At 45.8% G+C, this 15,217-nt stretch overlaps 1 protein-coding gene across 1 annotated transcript in view; it reads left to right on the forward strand.

Moving 5' to 3' along the window:
• Positions 1–222: 222 nt before the first annotated feature.
• The window catches only part of lgr6 (leucine-rich repeat containing G protein-coupled receptor 6), a 36,277-nt gene continuing 21,282 nt past the window's right edge, over positions 223–15,217 (forward strand). Inside the window, exons 1-2 of the mRNA XM_083975629.1 lie at positions 223–762; positions 14,702–14,773. Coding sequence (XP_083831755.1) covers positions 512–762; positions 14,702–14,773 — 323 coding nt within the window. The 5' untranslated portion in view covers positions 223–511. The remainder of the gene's footprint in view (positions 763–14,701; positions 14,774–15,217) is intronic.

Consider the following 15,217-nt stretch of genomic DNA (forward strand, 5'->3'; position numbering starts at 1 on the left):
GAGGGAGAAAGAGAGGGAAGAGTTTGAGAATCGCGGGCCCCTCCTACTTTCCGGAGATGCTCCAGCCCATCCCTAAATTGTGGGCCAATGAGGGTGGCTCATTCACAACTCATGCGGTCCTTCTACAATAGGTAAGGAGAGAGAGACAGAGAGGGGAAGAGATATATACAAAGAGAGAGAGAGAGAGAGACGGAGACAGAGTGACTGTTTGGGGGGGAAAGACAGTGAGAAGGAAGAGGGCAGAGTGAGAGGGAAGACGGGGGAAGAAGTTACAACAAAGTGAACCCCTGGGAATGAAGTAGTGACTGAAGAGAGAGAAAAGAGAGATGAAGAGGTAGAACTTGTGACAGGGACAGATTTACTGTGTGGACCTGCACAGGAGAGAGAGTCTTCAGTGAAGAGGAGAGACATTGGAACGTCCTCAGTTATCACAGCTGGCTCTCCAGAGAGAGAGAGAGAGAGAAAGAGGACAAGATACAGCGTGACAAGACAGGAAACATCACAGGTGTAGATGCAGACAGGTGGACGGTCAGACATGTTGCCTGTGCTTCTCCTTTTCTGCATGGCTGGAGGAGTGTGGGGGTCCGCGTCCGCCCCTGGATTGTGGGGGTACGGACGGGTCCAGGACAGACAGGGGCCGGCGGCGCTGCTGTGCCCGTCTCAGTGCCAGTGTGAAGAAGATGGGATATTCGTCATGGTGGACTGCTCGGAGTTGGGACTATCATCTGTGCCAGCTAACCTCAGCCCTCTCACCACTTACCTGTGAGTAACACATGTTTCTCTTTTTAACATTAAGGGACTTCCAGGTGTGCTATCTTGTCCTGTTTCATCTTCACCTCCAGGCCTCTGACTCCCTTTCCTTGACCCCTTCTTGTGTACGCATATTGTATGTCAGGGTGAATCCTTCCTCTTGATCCTCTAAAACCTCCTCCCATTCAACCATGGTGCCGGTTTATTTCACACGAAGAGTATAAAAACAATCACAAGTCCTAACTGTTACTCCTGATTAATCATTTTAGGAAAGCTTCAAATGCTTATTCTTATTTCGCTGAAGTGTATGTGGGACTTCATCTCTTTTTCAAAGTAGAGCAACAGGCAACAGTCAGTTGGATGTTCATCAGCAGAACCCACATGTAGATAAAAATGGACAGGGCCAAGTGGGAACATGTGTGTGTGTGCTGACCACTATAGCAAAATTACTGGACCACTTCTTTCAGTGTCAGATTTCTGAGCGCCAACTGGAGACGCAGCATGAGAGTGTCTATGTATTGTGTGTGTGTGTGCGTGTATGTGCACATGTGTATGACTTTGTAAGTATGAATGCATGTGTATATGTGCATATATGTTTAAAAAGAGATAAAGTCTAAATGTTTTAGGATTCATTATCAATTATTATTATTATCTATACTGTTAAAAAACAAGCAAACAAACAAACAAAAACTCAAGATCAACTTAAGTCTGTTTTGTTTGTTTTTTTGTCTTTCAGTCAATCACAGTTTCAATGACTGAAGAAAAGCTAATATAATATTCAAATATGATCTGTGAGCTGCATTTAAAGAGCACAACACATCCATAAACATACTGTAGATATCATTAAAAACACTTTTATAAAATCAATAAATCAATAATATTTTATGAAGATGCGATCTAGAGGACTTAATCCCTGTATTTTTAAGAGTAGGGAGAAACTTTAGACTTATAAAAGACAGGAGATCTGAGCGGTTCCTTACACCACCCTGCTGTGGCTTACAGCCAGATCTTTTAAATTGCTTGACTGCGTAAGCCTCTGAGGACAGATTAGAGACACTTTGTGATAACTGATATTGAAGTGATAGAAGTTGAATCCAGGAAACAGGGTGTGATAGAGCAGTTGCTCACTAGGGGCTCCACAAGTATTACAAGAGTGGAGGGACAGAATTCAGAGGGAGTGAGGAAAGATCAACAGTTTATGTAGCAAACGACTTTTAAAGAGACACATAAAAGAACAGCTCGAGTTGAAGGATGCCTGACTCTTCAGCTGTCTGCGACCGCCAGATTTCACAATGTTCATTTGAAAGTTAAAACACATGCAGAGTTTATGGTGGTGAAATATAGTCACTAACTCCATCCAGGAACCACTCTACCTATGAGAACATCAGCAGCTCAGTCCAACAATGGGGGCATGCCACACAACTAAGCCAGCACACGTGCGCACACACACACACACACACACACACACACACACACACACACACACACACACACACACACACACACACACACACACACACACACACACACACACACACAATCTGGGAGGGAGAGCGTTGAGCTTCTCTGTCCTCTAAAATAAAAACAGTGAAGACCTGAGACTCTCTCTGTAGAGATATGGACTGCTCTGAAGTAATGCACCACAACCACGTACACACACACACACACACACACACATACAAACACATACAAACACATTCCCTACATCATTCCCTACAAACACAAGAGTAATTGTTCATTTCCCCTCGTTACCTAACAGTGGAACCGGACCAATTAGTGAGTTTGAGAGCTGATTTAGAATAAGATAAATAAACTCAGCGACCAACCGCACACGCCCACACACGCACAGAAAAGTAACACACACATTTCTGCAGATGGGAGAAGAAGAAGAAGAAGAAGGGAATGCAAGACAGCAGGAGAGATGCCGCAACAAATTAAAATACCGCGGCGCGCAAGGCTCACAGATTTCTCTTTTGCCTCGCTGATAAAAATCATCAAACGCAAACAGAACAACATCCCCCTCCCTCGCCCTGCCCACATGCATACATAACCCAGAACCCCAGCACAGCGGGCTACAGTTTCTCATTTCGTCCTGGAGTATAAAAGGTTACAACAGCGGAGAGCCGGTCCAATCCCCACCAGGATCTGTCAAACCGTCCAGCACGCCCCGCTGTGCTGTGGAGGCTGGATTAGCCTCCCAGCACATACTGTAGGCTGCCGAGGTCACAGGGATTTGCCTGGGAACAGTCCACATTACAAACCACATCCACACAATGCTGTGAAAGTATATGACATCATTCACCCGTGTCACCGGAGAGCTCTTCAAAGCGAGCGCAACTGTACGTGCTGTATAGTGGCCGAGAGGGCAATCCAGGCGATGCCGCGGTTCACTCCATTTTCTAGTGTTTATTTATTTGCACACTTGGACCATTCCCCCTCCATATAGGTTGAAACAGTCATACACAAACAATGATATCATAACGCTGGGATGACTGTGCAAAAGGAATTAAACTATTTGGAAGCACACAAAAAAAAGATGCTTGGAGCAACTCCAAGCAAAAGTGGGTAGAGATTTATGACAATAATCGTTTCCGTGGGCAACACATGAAATGAGCTGTCATGTGAGATGCTTTGAAAGCCTTTCTCTTTGATATCAGATTAGAGAGGAAAGACACTGCCCAAGGGTGTGTGTCAGCAAGGATGTGTGTGCATGTGCATTAATGTGTGTTGAGTTTGAGAACATTGAGTCCTGCATGTGCATCAGGGATCGGTGCTGTTTTATGTGTAGCTGCAAGCAAAGTTAACTTGTCATTAAAAAAAAAAAAAGGCCTTACAGTGACACAATAAGTAGGCTGTCACAAATGTTGGCTGGAAGCAAAGCAATTAGTAGCTGTCCAGCCTGATAGACCTCTACCTATTGAGATGAAATATTGAATCGTGTTGAATATAAAGAAGATGTTCATGATCCGGCTGTTGTGACATCCTGTGCAATCCACTTTGGAAGGCTGTCAGGTGCACCGTGTTTACACATCTCGCGCTTCCCTCAGCGGTCTCCACTGTGGGGTGTGTGTGTGTGTGTGTGTGTGAAGAGGAAAAGAGTGTGTGTGTGTGTGCATTTCTATGTGAGTCTGGGGCTGAGGGTTGAGCTGCGATTAGGTGATGCTTTGTGGTAGTGGTGAGCGCGGTGAACTTCTAACGGTGTTTTGGCCGAGGCCAGGAAACCACAGCTAGCACATTACCAGACAGAGGAAAACCATGGAGTGTGTGAGTGTGTGCGCATGTGTGTGTGTGTGTGTGTGTATGTGTATATGTGTATGTGTGTGTGTGAGGACCACCCAGACAGCTGAGGGTTTTTTTCTAGTTTGTGGAGGTGAAGCAAGAAAAATAGAAGAAGGGAGGATGAAGAAAGGGGGTGAAAAAACTGACAAAGAGAAAGGTGAGGATTAGGAATTGGTGACAGAAATATGTGTATTGGAAAATTGAAAAATGAGGGTGCGCTCTCTCTCTCTTACACACACATACACATGCAGGAGACAACATCCTGCCTCTTTGTGGTGGCCGTGACTGTAACAGTCGTGTGCGTGTCATTTAGCCATTATGTTGATGGAACGATTCCTATCATGAGCAACCGGGGGTCACACTGTAAACATCATGTCTGAGAGAGACACACACACACAAAAAGAGAGAGGGGAGTTGTGAGGGATGGAAGGGGAGGGGGTGGACAAAAAATACGAGAATTGTAGAGAAAAGAGGACTCTGTCTGTGTGTGTGTCCTCTATACAGCAGCTATCAGCTCCTGCATCAGTGTCCTGGCTCCAGGCGTCTATGGTCGCCCACCGCCTCCACTCCCCTCCCTCTCCCTTCCTCACCTGTTTCCTCTGGTCTCCTTCAGTTGGAAGAAGAATCCATACATTAAGTGCCTGTGTGTGTGTGTGTGTGTGTGTGTGTGTGTGTGTGTGTGTGTGTGTGTGTGTGTGTGTGTGTGTGTGTGTGTGTGTGTGTGTGTGTGTGTGTGTGTGTGTGTGTGTGTGTGTGTGTGCGCATGTGTTCTCAGAGCAGGTGTTGAAGCTGGTCATATAGCACTAAGTGCAAATATATAGGGTCCCTGATGTGCAGTGTGCCTGTTAGCGGCTCCAAATGAACGCACTGTAGCTCAGGGCAGTGGGGCTGAGAAAGGTTAAGGGTGTGTACCCAAGCCAAATAGTGTAGATGTTTTCAAGGTGTGTGTATGTGTCTGCATGTATGTGTATGTGTGTGTGTGTGTGTGTCTGTAGGGGGGCTGTGGAGGTGCTTTGGCTACAAGCCAGCAAACTGTCAGCTGTGATCAGAGCTGGAGAAGAGAGTTACGCACCTCAGATTATACAGAGGAAGAAAACAGTGACACATGTCATCGTAGTTATTCTGTACTGCTTCATTTTTTCCGTTTCTCTTTTTTTTCACTCCTTCATTTTCTCTTTTGTTCCTTCCTTCCTGCAATCTTTGCAGTGTTCGCCTCAAAGTGTCAATTCCTCGGCTCTCTCCTAGTTTCCCTGGAGGCCCTGCTGCGGTGACCACCAGCAGAAAAAAACCCACTTCCGCCTGCAACAAAAGTGATATTTATGCCAGAAGGGTGATGGAGGGAAGGGATAGGCAGTTAGCGCTGGATAGTGCAGTGGTTTGTGGTTTCCTGTGAGCAACCTGGGAGGCTTTTAAATGTCGCTCGGGGACAGACGGCAGGTAGGCTGGCAGAGGACAACAATGGAAACAATGACAATTCCCTGAGGAGCGGCAGGCAGGGAAGACACAGAGGCTATAGTGTTACCCTACCACTCCATATCCTGTCCTTTAGAAAACAGCAGAAAGCAATCACGACACAAGATCTGGAAAGGGAACGAGGGTGGAGGAGGATCGGGGAAGTAAAGCGGAGTTATGTCTTGGGACCGCGTTTCACAAACCTATACGTGGACGAAACACAACGGTGGTTAGTTACCCATGCTCGCTGATTGAATATGTGGATCTGTATGTGTTTCGTGTGATACCAGCGTGACGCAAGTGGGACACGGGGGCCAGGAATGTGCTCTATGTGACGTGTGGTTGAAGGGTGAAGGGCTGCCTCTGACTGAGAGGATTCAGAACGCCTGCATGGCCCAGATTCCTATTCAGCCCCTTTCCAACCCTGGGAATCCATGGGAATGTTTGTGCGTGTGTGCGTTGAGTGCATGTGTGTGCATGAATCTGTGCAAGTGCGCTAGCCCTCTCTTTTCCACCACAGAGAAGGCATTGTCCTATCCTGGGCCAGACCACGACAAATGTCCCTAAATGTCCAAGTGCATATACACGCATATGTGGAAATCTATACACATGTGCAACCGTGACCAATGAAAGCTATTTTTTTCTTACCAGTAGATACTTAATGTTGGATAACACAGGCGTTAGACAGGTTAGGCCCATTTTCACTGCAAAAAAATCAAATCTTTTAAAACGGATTTTCAGATTTTATGTCTCCACACATTCAAGAGTAGTTCCATTTTCCACTGCAAGACACTGCGTAATGCACTTCACAGGACCTGAGATCCTCTTTGCTGTTGTTGTCCCTCAAATATTATGAGGTTCCCACATTGTCTTTATCATCTTAAAATTGACTTGTTTTCTTTGGGATGCCTCTTGATTTTGTCTTTTCTTCTTCATTTCTTCGTCTCTTTTCTTTCCTAATTCTTTTTCTTTTCCATCTTCTTTAAAGCGCTTTGTAATGACTAGTTTGAATCGCGGTTAACGTTACATAACGTCCAATTGTAATGAAAGTGATGCAGAAACCAAACATTTTTGTTTCTAAAATGCTGTGGAGAAAACAACTCGGCTTCTGATTAGGTTTAAGAGGGGGTGGTAATTCGTACTTTTTAAAATCTGGTATTCACTCCATTCTAAAATACAAATCAACAGAATCGTCTGTGGAAAACAACCAGCTATATGTATAGATGAGAATATTTACATGAGTGTTGATAGCACGGACATAGCTCCCTCTGTGCCTCCACATGGGTCCGTCTGTCTCTGTCTCCCTATCTGTGTGATCGCTGGCCAGGCCTGCAGACTAAAGTGGCTCATGTGGGGCTGGCAGTGTGCAGGTGATGACTAGTAAGAGCTAATGATGCCTAATGCCCTTCCCAACAGTGCACACACTCTCTTTCTCTCTCTCTCTCACACACAAACACACACCTATGTACCCACAAGACCCGCGTGCACATTGCGCACGGATGCACACACATCCATGCTTGAGCACACACACACACGCTCACACACACATGCACATACTGCCTTAACGATGATCAGTGCGCTCTCCGATCTCCCTGTGCAGCATCAAAGCATCCCAACAGTGCAGCGCTGATACGACGATGCTAGCAGGGATTAGGTCGGGAAAATGGGCCTCTGGGACAGGAGTTTGAGAAAGGGAACAAAGAAAGCAATCGCAGATGCACTTAAATGTCACACACATCTGCACACACCTCAGGGCACACGCACAGGCATACACACACACACACACACACACACACATATATAGCATGGCCAAATGTGGCTAACAGCACAGGAATGTCCAGGAAATGGAAGACGGGATGTAGAAAACAGAAGGTAGAGGAGTTGAATGAGGAAAGGAGAGAAAGAATGATAGAAGTCATTTGCAGCAGTCTTAATTTTCGAAGGGTTCATTTGACTGACTGACCTGAGTGCAGAAACAGCAGTCAGGTCACTCCAATGGCATAAGGCAATAGTATTACCTCTAGCTGCAATTGGACTTCACAGGTGTATTTTCCATCTGCTGTGAAGGGAGGCTGGAGGGAATTCGGCCGCTGCAGAGCCTCGGCAACTGCAGCCAGACTTACTCATGTCTCTATTACATGTCTGAGAAGGAGCAAAAGAGGAAATCTGGACTTTTTACATGCATGGCAAGGGGCCAAACTAAATCTCTTTAAACCAACGGCAGCCACATGTCCTCATTGGTATGGGGTAAGATTTCATCGAGCGCTGATCTAAGTTCAGTTCTAGATGTTATCCGTGGGTACAGTTAAATATATGGAGCAGATGAGCTGATCATAGATCTGTGAGTGCAGCAGTTAAGGAAGAGTGAGCCAGGAGTGGATTTGAGCAGTCTTCTAACTAGATCCAGTGTCCTCCTGTTTCTGCCATTCAACCAAATGAAGTCATAATAGAGCCTGACACTAATACTCATCGGGTTTCATTTACTGTTGTATCCACTGCTGAGAATCTGCCTCAAATCAGTGTGCAGCGAAAAACCTTCTGTAAAAGATACCTTTTTCTGGATGTGTGGAAAAGTGGTGATATTTGTAACCCGTCCTTGTCACATGAGTGGCATGTGTTTGTCCTATGTGTTCTTTTCTGTGGCATGACTCCTCAGTTTAGCTAAAAACTAAAATATATCCTCTGCTACTCGTCATGTAACTTACAATCAACACACACGTATGAAAGCAAAACAAAACATACATGGTAAACACCAGATTAGTGGACTAATGGGCAGGGCTATGAATGCCTTCTGCCTTCCAAAGCTATTTCCTACCCACAACAGCTGCCTGTCAGTCCTATCCACATGTTGGAGTTAGTTGTAGGTTGTGTAGCGCCGACTGTTCCAACACTTCCTGTTCCATTACTGAAGTGCTTGACCTTTCACCCCCTCCCCTCTTGCTCATGACAGGGTGTGTGTGGGAGGACAGGGAACGGACATAGAGTGTGTATATGCACGTGTGTATGTGTGTGTGCGGTATACCAGGGTATGAATAAGTCCCAGAGGGCATGAATATGTTTCCCATGACATGGCCTCAGACTAAACAGCCGCTCTCTCCACCCAGACATCCGCCTGTCATTCTCTGCTAAACCGCAGCAAGCGGAAAAGGGCACAAAACATGGGAACACAAAAAACCACGGACGCATCTTCCTTCTCTGCCTTGTTATCTTGTCTTTTCTCTCCCTCCCTCTCTGTTTCTCTGCTCTTTTGTGGCCGAGTCCTCTCCGTGGCCCTCCTTGTCCAGGTGAAAGACTTCTCCTCGCCCTCTCCCTTGCTCTTTGTGCCCCGTGAATGAGAGAGAGGGAGAAAAAGAGAGGGAAAGATAAAGAGAGAGTGCCTTCGGACACAAAGGGCAGTGTACCCCTCCCAGGAAGTCTGGGAGAGAGGGAGAAAAAAAACACATCTTTAGAGGAAGGAGGAGGGCAGGACAGCATTGTACCCTCCTTCCTGACTCTTTGTGTGTGTGTGTGTGTGTGTGTGTGTGTGTGTGTGTGTGTGTGTGTGTGTGTGTGTGTGTGTGTGTGTGTGTGTGTGTGTGTGTGTGTGTGTGTGTGTGTGTGTCTGTCTGTGTGTCTGTCTGTGTGTCTGTCTGTGTGTGTGTGTGCAAGCTCATGTGTGACTGCGAGAGAAACTGAATGCCAAAGCAGTCAGTCTATTCAGATAGAAAAAAGCAAAAAAACACACACACAGACCTCACCCTCACTCACAGTATACGCACACACATTTCTATCTCTCTTACACACACACACACTCACGCAAGTACGCACAACCATTTAGGCCCTCTTTAAGGCGGCGCCCGAGCATTGACTACCAGTTGCATTGTGTGGCATAAAAGATCCCCTTTCATCGTGGCCTTAGCTGTTTCAAAGAGCTAAGCGGAGAGGATCAGACTGGCTGAATCTGACTGAAGACATTACTGTCATAGTTACTGTAAAAGACAGCCAAGGTGTGGCTCAGGCACCGCTAGTGCAGAACCCCTGCCCTGTGGGCAAGGCTCTGGTTGTTGATTTCCACTAAAGAACTATTACTCTAATGTTCCTCACAGATAAGCCGCCTTCAAAGGCGTCAAGCTTACTGCCATTATTGGCTGTTTGTTTGGTAAAAACTCTCCACCTGAGTGAGAGAGAAAAGGGATTGGCAGGAAGGCAAGAAGAAAGACAGAGAGAGCAGAGCAGAGGAGGAAGTGAGAAGGAAGACCTCGGGGTATATGGCTCTTGTGAAGTGATTGTAGTGTGTGCGCGTGTGTGCATGTGTGCGTGTGGTTATGAAAAACATACCTCTCAAGGGCAGCCATGTAAGCCTGTTTGTTTACATGCTTTTGCCTGTATTGTTATGTACAGTACCTGCATCTACTTAACTTTTCCATAGAAATCTTTTTTTCTTCTTCTTTTCTTTATCTGAGACAATGAAGTTCTCCAAAGTGAACAGTATCAAGTCATCTCTCCTCAGGCGGCTCCGACTCAGCTTTGTCTGACTGACACATTTCATCACATTTGATGTTAGAAACAGACACCTGACTGCTGATCACATCTGCCCCAGTCTGAGGGTATATTCACTCACCAGGGTGGTCCATCATCCACCCCACAAAAGCCACCAGGAGCCTAGAGTGTGTACGAGTGCCTGTGGATGTGGATGTGGCGTGGGCGTGTGTGTGTGTGTGTGTGTCTCTGAACATAAACAGACGTGTTTTTCATATGATGTGGCAAGTTGTTTTGCTGCGCTAAATCACCAGCTCTTGTCAGAAATGCTTCCAGTTTGAAACTGGCTACAATGGAGCTAGGGGCACATTCACACCCCCACACACACTGCCTTTGATCACACAACCGATAACATACTTCGGTAGTTCTGTTGACGGCGAAGAGGAAATATGATAAATCACATTATTGTAACTGTGTAACCTCATGCTCCAGATGAAATTTGAAGCGGAGATGGGGAGAGAAAGAGTGAGAGGGAGTGACAGAGTGGCATAAGAGAGAGAGACAGGACCAAGGCCAATGAATGGAAATGTACCTCTGCCTCTTCATGCTTCCGTTCCCCCCTTAAGACAAACTCCTTACCATGGCTACTCTATTAATCATAGCATAAAGCAGTCAGATATCTCTCGCTTTACCTTTGATCCTGTGCCAAAGCCTCCTCTCTCACATTCACAAGCACATAAGCAAAGCCCACTCTTCAGAGAGGAAAGACTGAACGGTCTATCAGAGCATATTGTGTATTTGCAAATCACGGAACAATGGAGGGAGTACGAATGGAAAAGTGTCCATTTCTTTTCTTTTTTTTTACTCCTCCAATTGCTGCAATAACGGCCTTGGTTTCACACATGCTACTGTGCTTAAAACACACAAATTGCATGAACACACTTTGAAAATCTACCAGTAATTCCTTCCCGGGCAAACATGGAGAAATCACTGAGGCTTTGTCAGTCACTGATGGAGTAAGAATAGTTAGAGGCACATTTGTGAGCGTGTTTGTTGAGGGATGGGCATGGGGTCTCCATGTGCGCATCCTTTACCCCGATCGCTGCTCAGGAATCTTCAGTTCATCAGTCAGCGGTAGTGGGAGATCTGAGGGGACCAGATGACCCCGTGTGCCTCTTGTCGGTTGAGAGATGTGTTGTTCGGCGAGCGATATCAGTCTCTTTTCTTGACGCCGTGATGGCCCAAGATAGGGCAGGACAGTTCCCTACTGAATACTTCCATGAAAAATGGAGAACAAACCACATGTAGTTCACGTCTCTCCCTCACACACACACACACACACACACACACACACACACACACACACACACACACACACACACACACACACACACACACACACACTGACCCACAAAGCAATCCATTTCCATGCCCCGGCAGTGTCCATGTATGATGTGGTGAAAGCTCAACCAGGGCCTGTACCCACCACATCTGCAGGCTCACTGGAAAACAATAGGGGTGTGAAAATGAGCGACAGACATCTTACCACGCACACCGCAGCCACCTATAAATGGAATAAATATCGCACTGCAGACACTGACACACATACTCGCACTCTCTCACACAGGACACACACACTCACGCACACGCACACACACACTCAGACCCCTCGAGATGCCCGTAAAATGGGGACACAGAAACCCCAGTTCTAATTGTGAAACTCCCCTATGCTGCAGAGCCTGCAAAATCTTTAACCGCTCTCTTTCTCATTTCTTTTGTGGCCGTTTATTTGCGTTGAAAATATCTGCACGTCACAGCGCCAGCCGACACAATGCACATGTGGTAGTCATCAATCATAATTATCATGGTTTAAAAAAGCCACAGCTGTTATTTGATTTTAAAAACAAGCCATAGCGCAGCGCCTTCCAACGATACGTCAAGTTGTCAGCGGAGGCCTTGGCCTGCGCGGCAGAAATGTCTCTCTCTCTCTCCGGCTTCCCAATGAGCTGGTTGGAGAGCACAGCCGAGCTGAGCTGCATTCAACCTTTCCCCATGACTCACCACTCTGTCTTTATTTTTAAACATTTTCTCTCTCCTTTGCTGCATGTTTATTCTGTCTGAGTGAGGCCGCTGTTATGGACTACACACGTTTGTTTATGGCTTCTTTAATCAGGACCAGATAATGCCGAGCTGTCTCCATCCGTGGGCGCATCCCCAGAAGCTCGGTGATATGTGTGTCCACATGTGTGTGTTGCTATGCTTTAATGATCTCCCTTGAACGGTCCAATAAATATTTTCCTCAGTAGAATATTAGTACACACACAATAAATAGGATTAAGGTGTGTATGTATATTGTTCATGAGGCCCCGTGTGGCCTCCTGTGCTTCCTGTGTCATAAGTGATGTCACCCAGCCTTGATTATGTCAATTTGTCCGCTGTTACCGCCCGCTGTGTCATTTCCATGGCAACTCTGTTATCACTTATATTTACCTCTGACTTTAATCAAGCGGTAGTGCATTACACTTGTTGTATTCATTCCCAAATTACTGCCTGGAGCTACACCAGATTGTGCCAAAAAATGGGACAGACATGAAGCATATAATTTACATGACATCACCGCAGTGCTTTTGTGCAGAGCTAGGCTCCAGGTCCCATGATAGCAGGGGGATGTCAGCAACGATGTTTGAGTTTGGGACATGTAAAAAGTAATAAATCACATGTAATTTGTTAATTTTCTGAATAATTTTACTGTTTTTTTTTTTATTTTATTTTTTTAAGCAAAACAAAACCACATAATCGCTTAAAGGAACCAAAAACATCCCGTCCTATGAGTTGACCTGTTAAGTACTGTGCCATTTACATGAAAGACCAACTGTGGTGTTGTTCTTGTAACACAGATTGGACTGTATTCAACTATTCACAATAACAATGTATCCTTAACATTTTACAAACAAGTTGAATACGTTTCCTTTATCTAGTAAAACATTTGCAAAGCATTTATTAAGTGTTTTACAACCAGCATTGTTTACTCTGACTTGTAATCCCCTTTATTCTACTCTTTTATTTGCCCTTTGCTACCTTTTTATGACACAGTTCTCGCACTAGCCATCAATATGAACCATTCTCCACAGTTGACATAAGTGTGTGTAATGACACTCCTGTGCTCATACTGTGCCAGCAGAGCATGAGGTACAAATAACACAGGAACCTGCGTATCAAAACATGCAATAAACTCCAAGTCGGTAATGGTGATGTGAGTAATGACACAGAAAGATTAATTCCCTGCGTTGTTCTGAGGAATAATTTCTCCCCCCTCAACACTGATTGAAAGCATCCGTGCTGCATATGTCCTTGAGTAACACCTTGAACCCCTCGTTCTGCAGTCGGACCTCCCAGTAGGGGGGCATCTGTAACAGGAAATTCCCATGCATGGAAACTAACATGCCATTATCATGCTTTCATAAGGATAATAGTCAATGTCGGCAGAGCCTGTAAAAAGGCTACATAATTATCTGACCTACAAAAATCTCACGGCAAAAAGGACACGGCGGAGACTGCAAACTCATCACATGGTGAGAGCACACCTCCTCCCTCCACATCCCAGAACCCAATGTTAAACATTATATCCTTGACAAGGTAATGAGCTCTCGGTACACTGGATTTGTCACAATTGCTAAATATGACTGGCAACTAAAATAGCCAAAAAATTTGTGAGCAGCGTGTTGCTGTTTTTTTCCACATCTCCCCTGAAGCCGAATATAGATCACGCCCGCGGATAGATCCATCCAGCCCCCCGTCAGCTTGGCTGCCTTGACAAACAAACAGCCAGTGTGTCAAAACTCCCAAATGCGAAGAGCTTCTGAGAGCACAGTTTACACTTGCTAGCCCGGTGGTCTGGCTTTATGAGCAATGGTTAGTGTCACACACACACACACACACACGCACACACGCACATACAAGCCTCTCTCTTGAAGACTCATTCAAGACCCCAAGGGCTGTGAAAGCAAAGAAGGGGTGACGTAACACCTCTTGCCTTCATTGTGTTTATCAAAGAGATGACCTTACATGACTGTGGCCAAAAGGTTATATATGTTTTTTACCAGAGGCTGACACATAAGTTGTCCTCATAGGTGTGTGTTTGTGTTGGATATGTCACGCACGTGTATGTGTGTGTGTGTGTGTGTGTGTGTGTATGCATGCGTCCGAGCATCCTGCACCTCTCCCTCTTTGACCGCAACGCAGCTGCATCAACACTCACCCCACAACACACCCTCTCACGTCAGTGTGTGTCAGAGGGACAGAGAGAAATGGAGTGTGTCTATGTTACAGCTCTGAACAAAGGGAGGGGTGGGGGGGGGGTCTCCAGAGAAACCTGGGGGGGAGAAAAAAAAAAGAAGAGGGAGAAGGAGAGATAGATAGATATGGAGGGAGACTGAGGGGTCAGATGTAAGAGTAGGTAGAGTGAGACATCTGGAAAAGAGAAAGAGTCACTGGGACGAGGAGGAAATTACAGCTGCCCAACAATGATTCATTGGGGAAAATTCTCATCTACATCTCCTTCTCCTCCCTTTCGTCCTCCGATCGCTCTACCTATCCCTCTAACCTCTCTGTGTGTCGTACTCCCACTCTGGATGATTGATCTCCACGTGAAAAACATTTAAACATCTGTAATTCTACATGTCCAGAGTGACTTAAACGAACATTGATAAGGAAAATGTTGATTGAGTCTTTGATATTGATGCTCCCTGTTTCCTCTCTCTAGGGATCTGAGCATGAACAACATCAGTGAGATCCAGCCCAGGGCCTTTCACCGACTGCACCTGTTATCAGAACTGTAAGTACAAAATCATTCACCTCACATTTAATTATTAAACCGCCGTCTTCACAACTCACTCGTGACAAGAAACAGTCGTTCCTCGAGCCACTGATACGTGCAGCCCTCAGTGATGTGGATTGATGACTCTGGCCTGCCTCTGATCTCTCCTACCAAGAAACTGCCTGCAGCAATATGCTAGTATATCGTGGGACGTCTGCAGAGGGAGGCGAAGGGAACCCGATATTCACTCAGAGAGTGAATATACTCTCTGATATTCACTCTGAGAGGGAATATATGGTCCTCAAAGTGTTTAGAGAGCAGGTTCTGTGCTCAGCATCCAAGCCGCCGCTGCTTTCTTGCCCTCCTTGACTTTTTTTTCATCTGGAGAGCTCAGCAGGAGCAGTATACACGTAGACACGGGCCCTTGCCAAGACAAACACACACTATAGGAGAACATCAGGA

Source organism: Trachurus trachurus (assembly GCF_905171665.1).
Source record: "Trachurus trachurus genome assembly, chromosome: 7".
NCBI lineage: Eukaryota > Metazoa > Chordata > Actinopteri > Carangiformes > Carangidae > Trachurus > Trachurus trachurus.